General features: G+C 39.6%; 1 protein-coding gene across 1 annotated transcript; it reads right to left on the bottom strand.

Moving 5' to 3' along the window:
• Positions 1 to 4,272: 4,272 nt before the first annotated feature.
• Positions 4,273 to 9,158, bottom strand: LOC148953609 (uncharacterized). The gene is made up of 3 exons (XM_089088029.1): positions 8,093 to 9,158; positions 6,122 to 7,786; positions 4,273 to 4,451 (listed from the first exon to the last, which is right to left on the bottom strand). The coding sequence occupies exons 1-3, from the start codon at positions 9,156 to 9,158 to the stop codon at positions 4,273 to 4,275; spliced, it is 2,910 nt and encodes a 969-aa protein (XP_088944155.1).
• Positions 9,159 to 21,527: the final 12,369 nt, after the last annotated feature.

Raw genomic sequence — 21,527 nt, 5'->3', positions numbered from 1 at the left:
AGGACTCATTCGAAGTAGCATTCGACCTGTTAGGGCCTTTTGATATTTTCAGACCGAAAAAATTATCCCCCGAATTTACATTTACGAAAAACCTCGTTTTCCTATAAGAACCCGCTATAAGCGGGCTAGCCCGCGAAAACGCGGGCTTGTTTTCCTATAAGAGCCCGCAAGCGATTTCCGGCCCTAGCGGCCGCAGAGAGACAGCGGTAATCGCATTTTGTAGCCCAAGCTCAAACTAAGAAACGTGCAAAATTTCACCCCCCTCAGACTTTATCAAGGAGGCACACTTGTGCCTCTATAAAGAGGCGACCCACCACAATGTTAAGTGATTTCAGGTCCTAAAGGCCGCAGAGAGACGGCGGTGATCACATTTTGTAGCCCAAGCTCAAACTAAGAAACGTGCAAAATTTCATCCTCCTCCGACTTTGTCTTCATGGGGTAAACTGGGCCTGAAGTTTCGACCCTCCCACCACAGCCCCCCTTTGACGTCGTCCGATTGGGTTGAAATTTAGAATTTAAGCTTTACTAGGGCCCGAGAGCTTGTCCTCGAAATTTCAGCTCAATCCGATCACTCCTTCCCTGTTTTCAAAAAAACAAATATAGCCACTTAAAATTCATTTCTCTTTTTTTTGTTATCCACGCCTACAGGCCACAGTTGGCAACTGATCCGGGTGAATGAGGACTCATTCGAAGCAGAATTTGACCTGTTAGGGCTTTTTGATATTTTCAGACCGAAAAAATTATCCCCCGAATTTACATTTACGAAAAACCTCGTTTTCCTATAATAGCCCATGTTAATTTTTCCCACCACAACCCCCCTTTAACGTTGTCTGATCGGGCTGAAATTTAGAGGATAAGTTTTCCTGGGGCCTGGGAGCTTATCCTCGAAATTTCAGCCCAATCTGATCACTCCTTCCCTGTTTTCCAAAAACCAAATATCAAGTTTTGTAGGAATTTGCTTTGCGAAAAAAGATTCGATTTACTAAAAAACAATTACAATTCTGGCTCATTAGTCCTGCGGATGATACTTCAGACTGTCAAGTGTAAAACTCGGGTTCGATTCACCGTCAGAGAACATTTTTATATACTGAATTTAAACTTTAAAAAAGAAACTCAGTTTCTTTTTTAAATTATTTGAAAAAAATTACGTTTTCTAAAGAGTTAAAGAGGCTGAGTTACAAGGTCGACCCTTAAAACGTACAGGGATAAGGAGGCACAGTTGGGGAGCTGTTAAAGAGGCTGAGTCACAAGTTCGAACCTTAAAACGTACAGGGATTAGGAGGCACCCTGTACGACGTTATTTGAGTATTCAGGAATTAAAAGCCTTAACAGAAGAATGTTCGAGAGCGGGGGGTTTGGGGGGCGGCAGCCCCCAATTTTAACTCCTGACACGATCAGCTAACAGTTAGTCAAGCAATAATAAGTAATAAACTGTACAAAAACGTGCAGAAATTATTTGAAAAAAACTATGTTTTCTAAAGAGTTAAAGAGGCTGAGTTACAAGGTCGAACCTTAAAACGTACAGGGATTAGGAGGCACAGTTGGGGGGGGGGCCACCCCACACCCCCCGCTTCAGCAGCCTTTCAATAAAAAAAAAAGTTTTTTAAAATGTAAGTAATGAGCGACATTAAATCTTAAAAAGAACAGAAATTATTCCGTATATGAAAGAGGCTGTGCCCTCCTCAACGCCTCGCTCTTTACGCTAAAGTTTATTATTGTTTTAAAAAATAAAGTTGTGAGACAGAGTCAAACTTTAGCGTAAAGAGCGAGGTGACCCACCACAATGTTAAGCGATTTCAGATCCTAGAGGTCGCAGAGAGACGGCGGTAATCGCATTTTGTAGCCCAAGCTCAAACTAAGAAACTTGCGAAATTTCATCCTCCTCCGACTTTATCTTCATTGGGTAAACTGGGCCGGAAGTTTCGACCCTCCCACCACAGCCCCCCTTTAACGTTCTCCGATTATGCTGAAATTTAGAGGTTAAGCTTTCCTAGGGCCCGGGAGCTTATCCTCGAATTTTCGAGGATATCCTCGAATCCGATCACTCCTTCCCTGTTTTCAAAAAACCAAATATAGCCACTTAAAATTCATCATTTCTTTTTTTTTCTTAGCCACGCCTACAGGTCACAGTTGGCAACTGATCCGGGTGAATGAGGACTCATTCGAAGCAGAATTAGACCTGTTAGGGCCTTTTGATATTTTCATACCGAAAAAATTATCCCCCGAATTTATATTTACGAAGAACCTCGTTTTCCTATAAGAACCCGCTATAAGCGGGCTAGCCCGCGAAAACGCGGGCTCGTTTTCCTGTAAGAGCCTGCAAGCGATTTCCGGTCCTAGCGGTCGCAGAGAGACAGCGGTAATTGCATCTTGTAGCCCAAGCTCAAACTAAGAAACGTGCAAAATTTCCCCCCCCCCCTCAAACTTTATCAAGGAGGCACACTTGTGCCTCTATAAAGAGGCAACCCACCACAATGTTAAGCGATTTCAGGTCCTAGAGGCCGCAGAGAGACGGCGGTAATCGCGTTTTGTAGCCCAAGCTCAAACTAAGAAACATGCAAAATTTCATCCTCCTCCGCCTTTGTCTTCATGGGGTAAACTGGGCCGGAAGTTTCAACCCTCCCACCACAGCCCCCCTTTGACGTTGTCCGATTGGGCTGAAATTTTGAATTTAAGCTTTAATAGGGCCTGGGAGCTTGTCCTCGAAATTTCAGCTCAATCTGATCACTCCTTCCCTGTTTTCAAAAAACCAAATATAGCCACTTAAAATTCATTTCTCTTTTTTTTTTGTTATCCACGCCTACAGGCCACAGTTGGCAACTGATCCGCATGAATGAGGACTCATTCGAAGCAGAATTCGACCTGTTAGGGCCTTTTGATATTTTCAGACCGAAAAAATTATCCCCCGAATTTACATTTACGAAAAACCTCGTTTTCCTATGATAGCCCATGTTAATTTTTTCCCCCACAACCCCCCTTTAACGTTGTTTTATCGGGCTGAAATTTAAAGGATAAGCTTTTCTGGGGCCTGGGAGCTTATCCTCGAAATTTCAGCTTAATCTGATCACTCCTTCCCTGTTTTCCAAAAACCAAATATCAAGTTTTGTGGGAATTTGCTTTGCAAAAATAGATTCCATTTACTAAAAAACAATTACAATTGTGTCTCATTAGTCCAGCGGTTGATACTTCAGACTAACAGGTGGAAAACCCGGGTTCGATTCACCGTCAGAGCAAATTTTTTATATACTGAATTTAAACTTTAAAAAAGAAACTCAGTTTCTTTTTTAAATTATTTGAAAAAAAAACATTTTCTAAAGAGTTAAAGAGGCTGAGTTACAAGGTCGACCCTTAAAACGTACAGGGATTAGGAGGCACAGTTGGGGGGCTTTTAAAGAGGCTGAGTCACAAGTTCGAACCTTAAAACGTACTGGGATTAGGAGGCACCGTGTACTACGTGATTTGAGTATTCAGGAATTAAAAGCCTTAACACAAGAATGTTCAAGAGCGGGGTGTTTGGGGGGCGGCAGCCCCCCAACTTTAACTCCTGACAAGATCAGCTAACAGTTAGTCAAGCAATAATAAGTAATAAACTGTACAAAAACGTGCAGAAATTATTTGAAAAAAACTACGTTTTCTAAAGAGTTAAAGAGGCTGAGTTACAAGGTCGAACCTTAAAACGTACAGGGATTAGGAGGTACAGTTGGGGGGCTGCCGCCCCCAAACTCCCGCTTTCGCAGCCTTTAAATAAAAAAAAGTTTTTTAAACTGAAAGTAAGGAGCGACATTAAATCTTAAAACGAACAGAAATTATTCTGTATATGAAAGAGGCTGTGCCCTCCTCAACGCCTCGCTCTTTAAGCTAAAGTTTTTTTTTTTTTTTAAAAATAAATTTGTGTTACAGAGTCAAACTTTATCGTAAAGAGCGAGGCGTTGAGGAGGGCACATCCTCTTTCATATACGGAATAATTTCTGTTCGTTTTAAGATTTAATGTCGCTCCTTACTTTCAGTTTAAAAAACTTTTTTTTATTTAAAGGCTGCGAAAGCGGAAGTTTGGGGCGGCAGCCCCCCAACTGTGCCTCCTAATCCCTGTACGTTTTAAGGTTTGACCTTGTAACTCAGCCTCTTTAACTCTTTAGAAAACGTAGTTTTTTTCAAATAATTAAAAAAGGAACAGCAAAAATCACGATTGATCGCCAAGGAAAACGATGCACAATGAAATCTACTGTCAGAAGATAAAGCAAAATTACAATGGAATAATGGAACGTGTTAGTTTTAGAACGCACGAGTTCGAGAAGGATGAACAGTGTCATTCACGTTGGATTCTCTTAATTTAATTGAAATTGCTGATTTGCCACGCTGTGACTTGAAATTAAAGAATAAATCGTTGATAATGCCAATGCGTAATTTACATCTTTCATAGAGCAAAGGCATTATAACATTCCTGATTGTTACTTAAACATATAACAACGCAATTAAAGCAAAAATATGATATCTGGGAAAAGGCTGGGAAAGTGTTTTTTTTGGTATATATGGTGTCATGCAAAATTACACACAATTTAGAATGAATCAAAACATCTAAGGCAAGAGACATAGAAAATTGTTTGAGGCAGTGATGTACAAAAACGAAGCACAAATAAAATCTTCAGATAGAAGACATGCAACAACAAGCATCACAATGAATTCTAAATGAAAATAATGGGCCACAAAATCTGCAGTTAGGAGAAAAGTGACAGAGATCATCATGTTGAATCACAAATGAAATGTGCAGTTAGAAGAGAAAAAACAGTGATCACAACAAGACACAGAAAAAAAAATTAAATGGATACTCCTTAGATGTCTTAACAGGAAGGAGGAATTGAATCCACGTTATAACTCCTTAACTCAATTTAAACTGTTAATTTGACACATCAAAACTTAAAACTAAAGAATAAATCAATAATTATACTAATACACAATTAGAGAATCAAATATATACAAGACTAGTGCATGTCAAGTGCTGAAAGCTTGATTGTTTATTTACCCCGGGTGATTCTTAGCACATTTACCACAGCTCTTATTCCACTTATGTATGAATGTCACTAATGTCATCTAAAACAGATGGATATAGATACACATACAATATTTATCTGCACCAGGACGGTCCAAGGATTGTATAAAAATTAGTTATTATTTTAAATCCGTATCAACTTAGAAAAATCGGGAAAAGTAGACAACTCTTCAATCCTGGTTAATTTGATAAAAAATACCTTTTATTCAAAAATGAAATGGCTATTGTTGTAGACTGACCAAAAATGGTTAACTTGTAAATTACTGACAAAGTTAAAATTTTCTTATTATTAGATACAATGCATATTTAACTAAAACGTACCCTGAAGGCCAAATTTAGCTATTACTATTAGCTATTTAACTTGAAAAGTATTTTTATTTTTGATGCTTCAGTACAAAGGACGGATTGAATTCCCTTGTAAAAATAGTTGTTATAAACACCCAAGGTGGTAGTGTTTTATTGTTTTTACTTTTTTTTACTGTTTTGTCTTTTTTTTAATAAAATCATTGGATCTTCTTTGACGTAGAAAAGTATTTCGTGCATCCAAACCACTGCAAGATCCAGCAAAGTATCTCGTAAGTTTGATATTTTGTTTTACTCAATCTTGTTATAATAAATAAACTGTGTCTTAAGCTGTAGTTTTATAACTATAGCTGAAAAAAATTATAGATTAAAGTAAGAAAACTACAGTTGGAAATAATTCGGATATGCTTGGGGTATAATGAGAAATATACCATTTATTAAGGTGTAAAGAAGCATAACTTATAAAGTAGCATTTTCAAACTCATCCAGCTTTAACATTTTGCTTACAATTTGCCACAAGGTTTAGAATTCAAATGAAAATATCCGGCTTTTTATTGAATTTAATTCGTACAATCATGAGTCTTGTGTGACTAAGATGATAAGGAAAAGGAAAAATAGAAAACTGAATATCAAGGGAAAAACAAATTCAAATAGAATATACTTTTGATGGTAATATACCACTCGTGAAAAATAACTTGGATTTGATTTTACTAAAAGCACAAAAGTGTATTAACACTATCAATTAATTAGGTAGTAATTCTGATTACTTACCAGGTGGCTGTGAAGTTGTGGTTGTAGAAACAGTCGTTGTAGCAGTAGAAGTGGATGACTGGGTGCTGGTTGATGGAATTCCCGTTGTTGTGGTAGGAGAAGTTGTTGAAGTTGACGTTGAGGTTGAAGTTGAAGAAGTTGTAGTTGATGTCGAAGGTGTTGCAGAGGAAGTGACAGTAGTTGTTGAAAGTGTTGTAGAAGGTGTGGAAGTTGATGACTGAGTGGTGGTTGTTGGACCACTTCCTGTCGTTGTGATGGGAGTGGTTGTCGGAGTTGACGTTGATGTTGTTACTGTAAATGTTATAGTTGATGTAGTGGGTGTTGTAGAGGAAGTGACAGTGCTTGTTGAGGGTGTTGTCGAAGATGTTGAAGTTGACGACTGAGTGCTGGTTGTTGGAGTATCTGTCGTTGTGATGGGAGAGGTTGTCGGAGATGATGTTGAGGTTGTTATTGTAGAAGTTATAGTTGATGTGGAAGGAGTTTCAGAAAAAGTAACAGTAGTTGTTGAGGGCGTTGTTGAAGTTGATGACTGAGTGCTGGTTGTTGGAGCTTCTGTCGTTGTAATGGGAGAGGTTGTTGGAGATGATGTTGAGGTCGTTATTGTAGAAGTTATAGTTGATGTGGAAGGTGTTTCAGAGGAAGTGAAAGTAGTTGTTGAGGGTGTTGTTGAAGATGTTGACGTTGATAACTGAGTGCTGGTTGTTGGAGCTTCTGTTGTTGTGATTGGAGAGGTTGTCGGAGTTGATGTTGAGGTTGTTATTGTAGAAGTTATAGTTGATGTGGAAGGTGTTTCAGAGGAAGTGAGAGTAGTTGTTGAGGGTGTTTTTGAAGATGTTGATGTTGACGACTGAGTACTGGTTGTTGGAGTTTCGGTTGTTGTGAAGGGAGAGGTTGTTGGAGTTGACGTTGAGGTTGTTATTGTAGAAGTTATAGTTGATGTGGAAGGTGTTTCAGAGGAAGTGACAGTAGTTGTTGAGGGTGTTGTTGAAGATGTTGATGTTGATGACAGAGTACTGGTTGTTGGAGCTTCGGTTGTTGTGATGGGAGAGGTTGTTGGAGTTGACGTTGAGGTTGTTATTGTAGAAGTTATAGTTGATGTGGAAGGTGTTTCAGAGGAAGTGACAGTAGTTGTTGAGGGTGTTGTTGAAGATGTTGAAGTTGATGAATGAGTGCTGGTTGTTGGAGCTTCTGTTGTTGTGATGGAAGAGGTCGTTGGAGTTGATGTTGAGGTTGTTATTGTAGAAGTTATAGTTGATGTTGAAGGTGTGTCAGAGGAAGTGACAGTAGTTGTTGAGGGTGCTGTTGAAGATGTTGAAGTTGATGACAGAGTACTGGTTGTTGGAGCTTCTGTCGTTGTGACGGAAGAGGTTGTCGGAGTTGATGTTGAGGTTGTTATTGTAGAAGTTATACTTGATGTGGAAGGTGTTTCAGAGGAAGTGACAGTAGTTGTTGAGGGTGTTGTTGAAGATGTTGAAGTTGATGGCTGAGTGCTGGTTATTGGAGCTTCTGTCGTTGTGATGGGAGAGGTCGTCGGAGTTGATGCTGAGGTTGTTAAAGTAGAAGTTGTTAAAGTTGATGTAGAAGGTGTGTCAGAGGAAGTGACAGTAGTTGTTGAGGGTGCTGTTGAAGATGTTGAAGTTGATGACAGAGTACTGGTTGTTTGAGCTTTTGTCGTTGTGACGGAAGAGGTTGTCGGAGTTGATGTTGAGGTTGTAATTGTAGAAGTTATAGTTGATGTGGAAGGTATTTCAGAGGAAGTTGAAGTAGTTGTTGAGGGTGTTTTTGAAGATGTTGAAGTTGATGGCTGAGTGCTGGTTGTTGGAGCTTCTGTCGTTGTGATGGGAGAGGTCGACGGAGTTGATGTTGAGGTTGTTATTGTAGAAGTTATAGTTGATGTGGAAGGTGTTTCAGAGGATGTGACAGTAGTTGTTGAGGGTGCTGTTGAAGATGTTGAAGTTGATGACTGAGTACTGGTTGTTGGAGCTTCTGTCGTTGTGATGGAAGAGGTTGTCGTAGTTGATGTTGAGGTTGTTATTGTAGAAGATACAGTTGATGTGGAAGATGTTGGAGAGGAAGTGACAGTAGTTGTGGAGGGTGTTGTTGAAGATGTTGAAGTTGATGACTGAGTGCTGGTTGTTGGAGCTTCTGTCGTTGTGATGGGAGAAGTTGTTGGAGTTGACGTTGGGGTTGTTATTGTAGACGTTATAGTTGATGTGGAAGGCGTTTCAGAGGAAGCGACAGTAGTTGTTGAGGGTGATGTTGAAGATGTTGAAGTTGATGACTGAGTGCTGGTTGTTGGAGCTTCTGTCGTTGTGATGGGAGAGGTTGTCGGAGTTGATGTTGAGGTTGTTATTGTAGAAGTTATAGTTGATGTGGAAGGTTTTTCAGAGGAAGTGAAAGTAGTTGTTGAGGGTGTTATTGAAGATGTTGAAGTTGATGACTGAGTACTGGTGGTTGGGGCTTCAGTCGTTGTGATGGGAGAGGTTGTCGGAGTTGACGTTGAGATTGTTATTGTAGAAGTTATAGTTGGCGTGGAAGGTGTTTCAGAGGAAGTGATAGCAGCTGTAGTGGGTGTTGTTGAGGATGTTGATGGAGTTGACGTTGATGTTGTTATTGTAGAAGTTATAGGTGATGTGGTAGGAGTTTCAGAGGAAGTGATAGTAGTTGTTGAGGGTGTTGTTGAGAATGTCAAAGTTGATGACTGAGTGCTGGATGTTGGAGATTCTGTCGTTGTGATGGGAGAGGTTGTCGGAGTTGACGTTGAGGTTGTTGTTGTAGAAGTTATAGTTGATGTGGATGGTGTTGGAGAGGAAGTGACAGTAGTTGTTGAGGGTGTTGTTGAGGATGTTGAAGTTGATGACTGAGTGCTAGTTGTTGGAGCTTCTGTCGTAGTGATGAGAGAGGTTGTCGGAGTTGACGTTGAGGTTGGTATTGTAGAAGTTATAGTTGATGTGGAAGGTGTTTCGGAGGAAGTGAACGTAGTTGTTGAGGGTGTTGTTGAAGATGTTGAAGTTAATGACTCAGTACTTTCTTCCATTAAAGCTGAAAAAATTAAAAGTATTATTGACTTGAATAATACTTATTGACATCACAAAAAAACATAGTTGAGATAGTCTCTACAATTGAAGGTTTTCTTACTGTTGTGAAGTGTTACTATTTATGGTATTTGGGGGTTGTACTCGTAGATGCCTTTATTCTCCCTTTATATGGGAGATAAACTCTGGCCCTATGGTAGTTAAACTTTGGTAGTGTGCCTTAGGCTATGACCGAACTACTGCGGCGTACCGACTGGGTATGTTTGAGGGCTAAAGGTAGATTGTAGAGAGGTTGTCTAAAATACAATACTTTTATTCATTTAACATATAATAATAATCAGATATATACTCCCTACTGGGACCGGCTGTCCCAAGTAGACCACAAGTCTCAAAAACTACAATGATATATAATAAGATACAGACACTTACAATGATAAGACAAAATCCCAAGGTATTCCTAATGAGAAAATAAACGGGCAGAGGTTCACCCGGCAAGTCAAAAAGTCTGCCTTCAGTCCCAAAAATCGGGGTATATATATGGAAAACTAACCACGTCCTTCCGGTACATTGACGCATTTAGCCAGGAAATTGGTTATTGAGCAAGTTCCCTCCAAATCCACACATTCCACGATTTGTATCTTTATCTTAAAAAGTGGTATTTTGAAACTTTGTTTTTGCGTCTTAATATATTTTTACTCAATTAATAATTAACTAATTTAAAAAGCTTTACCACATTACTATTCGTAGTCGTTTCCATAAAGCTTGGAAAGTCTTGTTTCTTTTTCATTCTCAAATATTATAACAATAGGATTGGGTAACCCAATTGGCTATAGAGTTGCTACATATGCTTAGCACACTCATTAAGAATACATCGTAGCTACATTAAGTTCATAAGAAGTTTAACGTGCCCCATGTATTTTTTATCTCCAATATTTTTCTCATGGAAAAGATAAGCATATAACCTTAGCATGGAGCTTATATGATGTGAAATCGAAGATTTTAGTGCCAGTTTCTAAGAGCCAAAAGTCTTTTGAGGACAACCAATCTCCTTTTTTCACCCTCCTTTCTTCCAGGTACTCCCTTAAATCATCAAAATATAAGCAAAAACCTCTATGATAAATTTTTTTCTGAAAAAGTCAGCAGCTCGGTGAAGGGCCGTAAATTTACACAAATTAGCAAACTTTAACAGATACGTTTCAGAGAAGGTGGAAAATATTTAATCCAACAAAATTTTAGAGATCATTTCTTGGGTACATGGAATATAATAAGCAGTGCAATAGCGCTGCCTAAGTAAGGAACGATGTTGGCACAATGTATTATTTTTTTTTTTTGGTTCTTGGTCTTAGACCAAGGCGCTTCGTATCGAAGGAGTTGTCGTAGAAACTTCAAAAAGAAATTGAAAGGGCTGGTGCCCTTTTTAACACCCGAATGTGATTGCAAAGCAACTAACACCCCTTCCACATCCAGAATTTACCCAAACACATCGAATCAAAATTTTGAGATAGAAATTTTGTTCAACGTAGTTTAAAAATCTTGAAATTACGTCTTTGAGGAGGATATTCCCGCCACAGCCCTCAGGGCAAGGGTTGTAGGTTATGCCCAGGGGGTATACAAGGTTTTAATAGAAAGTGTTTTTGAAACTTTAGAAAGGGCTCATTCAATTGGAAATTCAAAGGGCTAGTGCCCTTTTTAATATTCGACAGTGATTGGAGGGCAACTAACCCCACTCTCATGCCCACCATTTCCCCGAACACATCTATTTTTCAGCAGATAGCCATTTTTTTTAGCTTAGTTGAAAGTTCTGGAAATTAGGTTCTGAAGATAACACCCCCCCCCCCCCCAGAGCCCTGAGGACAGGGGTTGTAAGTTATGCCCTGGGTGCACATGAGGTTTTATATAAGGCATTGTCGTAAAAACTTCAAAAAGGGCTCATTCGATTGGAAATTGAAAGGGCTAGTGACCTTTTAAATAATTGAAAGTGATTGGAGGGCAAGTCACCCCTCTCTCACGCCCACCATTTTCCCGAACACACACAATCAAAATTTTGAGATAGCCTTTTTGTTCAACGTACTTGAAAGTTCTGGAAATTATGTCTGTGAGGATGACAAACCCCCACACCCCTCAGGGCAAGCGTTGTAAGTTTTGCCCTGGGGGCACATAAGGTTTGTATAGATAGCGTTGTCGTAGGAACTTCAAAAAGGGGTCATTCAATTGGACATTGAAAGGGCTAGTGCCCTTTTTAATATTCGAAAGGAATTGGAGGGCAACTAACCCCCCTCTCAAGCCCACCATTTCCTCAAACACACCCAATCAAAATTTTAAGACAGCAACTTTTTTATTCAACGTAGTTGAAAGTTCTGGAAATTAGGTCTTTGAGGATGACAGCCCCCCACCCCCCCCCCAGATATAAGGGTAAGGGTCTTAAGTTATGCCCTGGGGGACATATAAGGATTTTATAGAAAAGGCTGTTGTAGAATCTTCAAAAAGGGCTCATTCGATTGGAAATTTAAGGGACTAATGCACTTTTTAATAATAGAAAGAGATTGGAGAGCAACTAACCCCCCTCTCACGCCTACCATTTTCCCAAAAACATCCAATCAAAATTTGAGATAGCCATTTTGTTCAACATAGTTTAAAGTTCTGGAAATTAGGTCTTTGAGGATGACAGCCCTCCCCCCCACACACAACCCTCACGGCAAGGGTTTTAAGTTATGACTTGCGGGTATATAAGGTTCTTAAAGAAAGTTTTGTCGTAGAAACTTCAAAAGGGGTTCATTTGATTGGAAAGTGAAATGGTTTCAACTACTCAACGTAGTTGAAAGTTCTGGAAATTATGTCTTTGAGGATGACAAACCCCCCACCCCCCGCAGATATAAGGGTAAGGGTTTTAAGTTATGCCCTGGGGGGCATATAAGGTTTTTATAGAAAAGACTGTCGTAGAACCTTCAAAAAGGGCTCATTCGATCGGAAATTTAAGGGACAAGTGCACTTTTTAATAGTAGAAAGAGATTGGTGAGCAACTAACCCCCCTCTCAAGCCTACCATTTTCCCGAAAAAATCCAATAAAAACTTGAGATAGCCATTTTGTTCAACGTAGTTTAAAGTTCTGGAAATTAGGTTTATGAGGATGACAAACAATCCCCCCCCCACAACCCTCACGGCAAGGGTTGTAAGTTATGACCTGGGGTATATAAGGTTCTTAAAGAAAGTTTTGTCGTAGAAACTTCAAAAGGGGTTCATTTGATTGAAAAGTGAAAGGTTTTCAACTACTCAACGTAGTTGAAAGTTCTGGAAATTATGTCTTTGAGGGTGACAAACCCCCCATACCCCTCAGGCCGAGGGTTGTAAAATAAGCCCTGGGGGCATATAAGACTTTTATCGATAGTGTTATCGTAGAAACTTCAAAAAGGGCTCACTCAATTGGAAATTTAAAGGAGTAGTGCCCTTTTTAAAAGTCGAAAGTGATTGGAGAGCAACTAACCCTCCTCTCCCCTCCACTATTTCCCCTAACACATCAAATCAAACTTTTGAGATAGTAATTTTTTTCAATATAGTTTAAAGTTCTTGAAATTAGGTCTTTGAGGATGTCAACCCCCCGCAGCCCTCAGAGCAAGGGTTATAAGTTATGTCCTTGGGGCATATAAGGGTTTTATAGAAAGGGTTGTCGTAGAAACTTAAAAAAAGGCTCATTCGATTGGAAATTGAAAGGGCTTGTGCCCTTTGTAACAGTAGAATGTGATTGGGGACAACTAATGCCTCTCTTAAGCCCAACATTTCCACAAACACATCCAATCAAAATTTTGAGATAGCGTTTTTTTCAACGTAGTTGAAATTTTTGGAAATTAGGTCTTTGAGGATGACTAACCTCCCCCCCCCCCCAGATCTCAGGGTAAAGGTTGTAAGTTATGCCCTGGGGCATATAAGGTTTTTATAGAAAGCGTTATTGTAAAAACTTCTAAAAGGGCTCTTTCGATTGGAAATTGAAAGGGTTAGTGCCCTTTTAAATAGTCGAAAGTGATTGAAGGGCTTCTAACCCCCCTCTCACTTCCACCATTTACCCAAACATACCCAATCAAATTTTGAGATAGCCATTTTGTTCACCGTAGTTTAAATTTCTGGAAATTAAGTCTTTGAGGATGACAATATCCCCCCCCCCACACAGCCCACAGGACAAGGGTTGAAAGGTAGGCCCTGGGGCCATATAAGGTTCTTATAGAAAGTGTTGTCATTGAAATTTCAAAAATTTGATTCAAAATTGGACTCATTTAATTGGTAATTGAGAGGTCTAGTGCCCTTACTAAAAGTCAAAAGCGATCGGAGGGCGAATGCCCCCCCCACACCCATAATTTCCCCAAACACTTCCAATCAACATTTTGACATAGCCATTTTGTTGATCAGAGTTGAAGGGTTTGGAAATTATGTCATTGAGTAAATGAAACCCCCCCTCCCCAACAGTCCTCAAAACCAAGGTTGTAAGTTATGCCCTAGGGGCATAAAAGGTTTTTATAGAAAGCGTCAACAAGGGATCCTTCGATGGGAAATTGAGACGGCTATTGCCCTTTTTAATAGTCGAAAATTATCGTAGGGACAATCCACCCCCCCCCCCCTACGCCCACCATTTCCCCAAACATTTCTGATCAACATTTTGATATGGCTGTTTTGTTCAACGTAGTTGAAAGGTCCGGAAATTGTGTTTTTGATGATGACAACCCTTCCCCATATTCCTCAGGACAAGGGTCGTGCCCTTGCCCTTGGGCATATAACGTTTTATATAGGCTAATGCTCTTGGGGCATATTAGCCTTTTATAGAAAGTTTTGTCGTAGGAACTTCAAAAACGGCTCATTCGGTTGGAAATTGAGAAGACTAATGCCTTTCTTATGAGTCGAAAGTGATCAGAGGGCAAATTCCCCCCATCCCCACGCCCATCCTTTCCCCAGACACTTCCAATCAAAATTTTGAGATAGCCATTTTGTTCAACGTAGGTGAAAGGTCTGGAAATTATGTCTTTGAGGATAAAAAATCCCCCCAGCCCTCAGGGCAAGGGTTGTAAGTTATGCCCTAGGGGCATATAAGGTTATTATAAAAACCATGGTCATATAAACTTCGAAAGGGGTTTATTGGATTGGTAATAAGACGCTCTAGTGCTCTTTTTAAGAGTCAAAGTGATCGGAGGGTAGCTACCCCCCCCCCCACACAAAACACACGTCGTATTGTCCCGAATGTATCGAATAGAAATTTTGAGATAGCCATTCTATTCAAAATAGTCTAAATATCATATAACAAAACTTTTGGGTGTTGAAACAAACCGCAGAGACTAGGGGCAAGGGTTGTAAGTTATGCCAAGGGAATATTTAAGGTTTTTATGGAAAGGATGGCTGTTTAACTTTAGAAAAGGCTTAGTCGTTTTCTCTGAAAAAAACTATGTCAATATAAAACGAACAGAAATTAATTAAAAAAAAGTTTTTTCACAAAATAAGCATTTCAAAAAAAGTAAAGAACTCCATTGAACCAAAATTGAACAAAATAGAATCAAATAATCTACCAAGCATGAAATTACCAAATTCAGTATCAGAGGCAGCGCTATATCGTTGCCTATAGTAAAGGCCATGCGGCTCCAATGTTTTATTATTTATTTATTTGTTATTTTTTTCCTAGAGGCACTTCATATGGAAGGGTTTGTCATAAAAACTTCAAAGAGGGCTCATTCAATTGGAAATCGAGAGTTCTAGTGCCCTTTTTAAGGATTTGAAGTGATTGGAAGGCAACGAACACCCCTTCCACGCCCACAATTTCCCCTAACACATCCAATCAAAATTTTGAGATAGCCCTTTTTTCTACGTAGTTGATTTCCAGATAGAAATTATGTTTTTGAGGAGGACACTCCCTCACAGCCCTCAGGGCAAGGGTTGAAAGTTATGCCCTGGGGGCAAATAAACTTTTTATAGAAAAAATAGTCGTAGTAACTTCAAAAAGGGCTCATTCAAATCAAAATTCAAAGGGCTAGTGCTCTTTTTTAATAGTCTAAAGTGATTGGAGGGCAACTAACCCCCCTCTCACGCCCACCTTTTCCCCAAACACATCCAATAAAAATTTTGAGATCAACTTTGAGATTAAAACTTCTGAAAATTAGGTCTTTGAGGATGACAACCGCCCCCCCCCCACAGCCCTCAGGGCAAGAGGTGTAAGTTATGCTCTGGGGGCATATAAGGCTTTTATAGAAAGCCTTGTCGTAGAAATTTCAAAAAGGGTTCATTCGATTGGAAATTTAAATGGATAATGCCCTTTTTAATAGTCGAAAGTGATTGGAATACAACTAACACCCCTTTCACGCCCACCATTTCCCCAAACACAACCAGTCAAAATTTTGAGATAGCCATTTTGTTCAACGTAGTTGAAAGTTCTGGAAATTATATCTTTGAGCATGACAACCCCCCCCCCTCAAGGTCTTCAGGAAAAGGGTTAAAAGTTATGCCCTGGGGGCATATATGGTTCTTATGAAAAGAATGATTGTAAAAACTACAGAGTGCTCATTTGATTGGAAATTGAAAGTTTTAGCTCACTTTTTAAGCGTCAAAATATATTGGTGGATAACCACCACCCCACGCCCTTTTTCCCCTCTCGAAATTGTGTTTTTGAGGATGACAACCCTCCCCCCATATTCCTCAGGACAAGGGTCGTGCCCTTGCCCTTGGGAATATAAAGTTTTATATAGGATAATGCCTTTGGGGCATATGAGGTTTTTATAGAAAGTTTTGCCGTGGGAGCTTCAAAAAGGGCTCGTTTGGAAATTGAGAGGACTTTCTTATGAGTCAAAAGTGATCAAAGGGCAAATACCCCCCATCCCCAAGCCCATCCTTTCCCCAAACACTTCCAATCAAAATTTTGAGATAGCCATTTTGTTCAACGCATTTGAAAGGCCCGGAAATTATATCTTTGAGCATAACAAATCCCCCCAGCCCTCAGGGCAAGGTTTGTAAGTTATGTCCTGGGGGCATATAAGGATTTTATGGAAAGCAAGGTCATATAAACTTCGTAGGGGGCTCATTGAATCGGTAATCAGACGCTCTAGTGTTCTTTTTAAGATCCAAAGTGATCGGATGGCAGATACCCCCACCCCACAAACGCACACACAAAGACAAGTCGTTTTGTCCCGAAATGCATCCAATAGAAATTTTGAGATAGCCGTTCTATTCAAAATGGTCTAAATATCATATAATAAAGCTTTTGGCTGTTGAAACAAACCCCAGAGACTAGGGGCAAGGGTTTTATGTTATGCCCAGGGGATATTTAAGGTTCTTATGGAAGGGATGGTTGTTTAACTTTTTACAGAGAGGTTTACAGAGAAGTAAATCTTTGTACCTCTGTCAAAATATATTGGAGGGTAACCACCACCCCACGCCCTTTTTCTCCAAATGCATCCGATAAATTTTGAGATCGATATTTTGTTAAAAATAGTTCAAAGATCATGTAACAAAAACTCTAGTGTCGACACAACCCCCCAGGGCCTGGGGGCAGGCGTTGTAAGTTATGCTCTGGGGGCATATATGGTTCTTATGAAAGGGATGCTCGTATAAACTTCGGAGAGAGCTTATTTGATTGGAAATTGAAAGTTTTCGTTTACTGTTTAAGAGTCAAAAGAGATTGGAAGACACCTAGCCCCCTCCCCCTCTACGCCCTTATTTCCTCGAACCCATCTGATAAGAACTTTGAGATCTTAAAACGAATTCTTTTAAATCTTAAAACGAACAGAAATTATTCCGTATATGAAAGAGGCTGTGCCCTCCTCAACGCCTCGCTCTTTACGCTAAAGTTTTTTATTGTTTTAAAAAATAAAGTTGTGAGACAGAGTTAAACTTTAGCGTAAAGAGCGAGGCGTTGAGGAGGGCACAGCCTCTTTCATATACGGAATAATTTCTGTTCGTTTTAAGATTTAATGTCGCTCCTTACTTTCAGTTTAAAAAACTTTTTTTTTTATTTAAAGGCTGCGAAAGCGGGGTTTGGGGGCGGCAGCCCCCCAACTGTGCCTCCTAATCCCTGTACGTTTTAAGGTTCGACCTTGTAACTCAGCCTCTTTAACTCTTTAGAAAACGTAGTTTTTTTCAAATAATTAAATAAATAATCATAGCAAAAACAAACAACAAGTAATAATATAAATGAATAAATAGACCTTAAAGCGAGTAATGCTTAGATTGAATATGAAAATCAAGCTTAAAACGAAAAAAAATACTTTGCAATAGAAGTATAAGTCAAACTTAAAACGAATAGAAATTAAATAAACAATCAATGCGAACAAACATACAATTGATATTAATGTAAATGAATAAATAAATCTTAAAACGAGTGAAACTTAAATTAAATATTCAAATCAAGCTTGAAACGGACAAAAATCACTACAAACAAGAGTTTGGGTATCGCCTCCTTCTCTCACAGTGAAAGTCTAAAACCTACAGCATCATTGGCGCTTTACTAAAAAACTATGTACATCTTGAACAGTCTTGGAAAGTATAAACAACATCAAATTGAATATTTGATATATAATGATATTAGTTTTTGAAAGATCCATCAGTTCAAGAATTTATTTCACTCTAATTTTATTTTCATTTTCAATTCTGTAAGAACTGGAAAATAAAATATTTGTAATAAAAATTCGTTTTCATGGAAACACCAATGACTCAGTAGGCTTTTGGCTTTTATTTACAGTTAAAGAAGGAGGCAGTATCCAAATTCTTGTTTGTAGTGAAACTATATTCGTCTTGTGCAACTTTAGAAAGAGCTAAATTAAACTGAATATTTGATGTATAATGATATTAATTGCTGAAAGCTCTTCAGTTCAAAACTTTACTAAAACTTTAATGTTTATTTTCAATACAGCAAGACAACTTCATTTATACGAAAAATATAAAAAAGGCACAAAACATATGCACAAAGTCAAGTTTCTAACTCAGTGAACATGGTACGTCTTGAAGCAATTCTTATCTTTGTTCAGACAAAGCACAACCTCACAGTTCTCACAACGAATCTGTGAAATCGCCTTTTTTCCTTTTGGGCACTTTTCATAGCAGCACTGGGCTTCCCGACCTTCTAAATGCACAGGGAAGTGATTTACTCTGTCATACCGGACGCTTTCGATCGTGTAACTTGATTGCACAGCAGGTCGGGACAGCGAAGGAGTCGGAAAATTCTCGGCCTCTTGTTGCTCGTGAGCCCGACCAGCTCTTCATTTAGAGATCTGCTCCTCATATTCACACTTCAGCAGTGCTTCTGCAATTTCGTTCCGGAACTCGAAAAGTGACACTGGTCCACTTTTTCGTGTTTGTTTCAATTCGATTCAAGGTGAAGAGATGATCCAGCTTGTCTACTCCACCCATGTTGCGGTTATAGTGACCAATATAGTCAGGTCTTTTCACATTAACCTTCTCCTTGTTCTCGTTATTTCATCTTTTCACAGCTCCACCTGCACCTACGCAGTATTAATTCAACGCCATATTTCCTGTGGTGTTGCCAAATCAGCGCACAAGGACGAGTCTCTTTTCAGTATCGCTAACTTCATCCCACGATCATCGTCCTTTCTTACTAAGATCCTTCTCATCTGCAAGCTTTGCTTTGGCTATCCTGCCTTTTCTGATAATTCCTGCTTCCAAGAAGCCATCTGCTGTCAATTTTTCAAGCAGTGGTAACGTTGTAAAGTAGTTGTCAAAATACAATTTGTGATAGACATACTAGTCAATTTTCTCCAGCAGACTAAGAACAACGGCTCCTCCCAAACCTCCAGCTGTTTCTCTGTGCTCCTCCCCAATTGGCGTACTCTTTCCCTGATAAATTTCAAAGTCATAAATGATACCGGAAGAACCACAGACAAGTAGTTTTTCAGCCCCCACGGTCTTGGCTTTGACTTTATGTATTGCTTCATCCTCGTCTGGCCTTTGAAGGGGGTCATCTGCTCGTCTACACATAGGTTTTCCTCTCTTTCAAGGTCCAAACACCGCGCTGTAAAAAGGGATAACACTGCCCTGACTTTCCATAACGCATCATTTTCGTTCCTGTCCTCTTCGGACGCAAAATGAAGATGATTCCGTAATTCGTGGTATCGATCTGTTGGAAGTGTTCTTGCGACTATGGGAAGAAAGTACTTTTTGGTCCAGTAAAGTCGTATCTGCGACAGATTCAGAGATCCCATAAGGATTGAGATACCAACCATTTGGCGTATCTCTTGGGCCAGACTTTTGCCTCTGAAGGCTATAGTTTTACCGTGTTCCTTCATAAGGTACAAGTCCGTCTTTTCAGCCATAGTCTCCAAAACGTCAAGCGGAATATGCTTGTAGAAGTATTCGACAGGAGTAAGCTCCTCAGTCTGAGAGTCCAAGTCTTGTCATTTGACGTACACTGACTTGTCAGAATTCTGACAGCCCAAAAAAAAAAAAAAAAAAAAAAAAAAAAAAAAAAAAAAAAAAAAAAAAAGATAATGCCATCTATGTTATATACAGAGTTATTGTAGCTGAGTTTGCATCTTTGCCCTTAATGGGATAAAGATTCTGCATTACCTTGAGGTTATTTCCATATTGATTTCTACACTTTAATTCTAGATTTTTAGTTGAGTAGTATTTGAGGGACCTTCTATAATTCCTAGTATAGGTATTTCTCTCTGGGTATTCTCGCCAGCACCATCTTCTTTTTTTCTTATATAGACTGGCGAGTCATCTATTCTGCTATTTTTGTATAGCGCCATCTTTGTTGCCATCACTGTTTCTTCTGAATAAGTGAAGTTACATAGTTGCCAAATATTGCATAGCTGCCAAATTTAGACAGCATATTTTGCCCTTTTCGGCGATATAATTCGGGCTGCATTTTTCGGAGATAGCCTGTGCAGAAGTGAGCAACAACGAACATTCAAGAGGCCGTACAGTACTAGCGGGATTTTTTATCCTTAAACTGCTGGGATAAGGTGATTCGCGTGTTGCACTTCCCACGGGTCTTATCTACCGCTAAATCTTTAAAGCCTTAATTGCTCGCGGATTGCGTAATAATCATTCCGTAGCAAAATGGCGAGCGTGAAGCTTGTGTTAAATGCTGTACTGAACTTTGTTGAGCGGGCAATGAAGGCTGGAAACCCGATAGACAGTACTGTCAAAAATGCGGTATCACATTTCTCCGATGCGGATATATTAGAAGCGAAAAAGGTGATTTGGGATGAAGCCGAATATGCGACGAGAGTGACTGCAAGAGACAAAAGTTCGGATAATGTCATCGACATAATGAAAGTTTTTAAGCTGTGTGACGAAAAAAACATTTCGCTCCCGCGGTTCGTATTATACCAACCTGATGACGTACCGATTATTCCAGGCGAAATAAGTGCAACTTTGACGAGAAAAGTGGGAGAGCTATGCCGAAAGTTCGACAGTTTCGTCGAGTCTGAGTACCAGCTGCGCAATCCCTATCACTCACGCGTGAATAACGGAAAGCATAAACAGACTTACGCCGTAGTTCTCAAGAATTCGCCCCAAGGACTGACTGATCCCGAATCACGGAAAGACTATTTAAATGGACTTTTCCGGACAGACACGCAGTGACATTGTCGAACTGAGGCCTCGTAAGAGTGCTTGGAGCTTTCTCGTTAAAGACAAAGCGACCACCGATTCCATTGCACAGGCTATTACCAGTACCGATAATTCCGTTGTCGCGAGAGTAAAAAGCCCCTCTTTCTTCTAAATAATTCACCACGTCCCTGCGAGTATTCCAGAAGAGGACTTACGCAGTTTAGTGTCGAAAAGTGTCGAAGCTTCTGGAATAGGCAAAACCAGGTCATTCAAACTGAAGTTTGATTCGCGTGAATACCTATAGAGTGCAATCAAGTCTCCCCCCGTGATTGGGTATGAGTGGCTGCCCAATCAAGAATACAAATGTATGCTATTCCTGTGCTACAGGTGTCAATGTTTCAGTGAGGTAGCAATGACTTTTCCAAATCTCTCAAAGTACATCCGTTGTACTGAGAGATACTCCTCCAGCTCAAAGGACAATTCCTGCCAGAACCCCCTCAAATGTGCTCTATGTGGTTCGGCAAACCATCCCTGTTACAGTTTTAAATGCCCTGAAGCACAGAAAGCGTTAAAAAAATGAATAATCTTGAACTTAAAGTTGTATCATGGAACATGAATGGTGGAGTTCCGGCTAAACTACCTCTGGTTGAGCAATTAGTATAAGAATATGGCATAGTATTTTTACAGGAGTCCTTTCTTACAACAGAAGGACTTCAACTTTTTGAGGTCAATGACTGTTCCAGCGTATTCAGTGTTCCTGCACAGCGTTATGGCAGAGGTAGACACTCTGGTGGTAGTTCGAGACTGGTACGCAGAAGTCTTTATCCTTCCTTGTA

Source organism: Artemia sp. Qi Xiang Cuo, chromosome 4, assembly GCF_049724085.1.
Source record: "Artemia sp. Qi Xiang Cuo chromosome 4, ASM4972408v1, whole genome shotgun sequence".
In the NCBI taxonomy this organism is placed as follows: domain Eukaryota; kingdom Metazoa; phylum Arthropoda; class Branchiopoda; order Anostraca; family Artemiidae; genus Artemia; species Artemia sp. Qi Xiang Cuo.
Note: the sequence above shows the minus strand (reverse complement) of the source record. Positions and strands in the feature narration are given on the sequence as shown.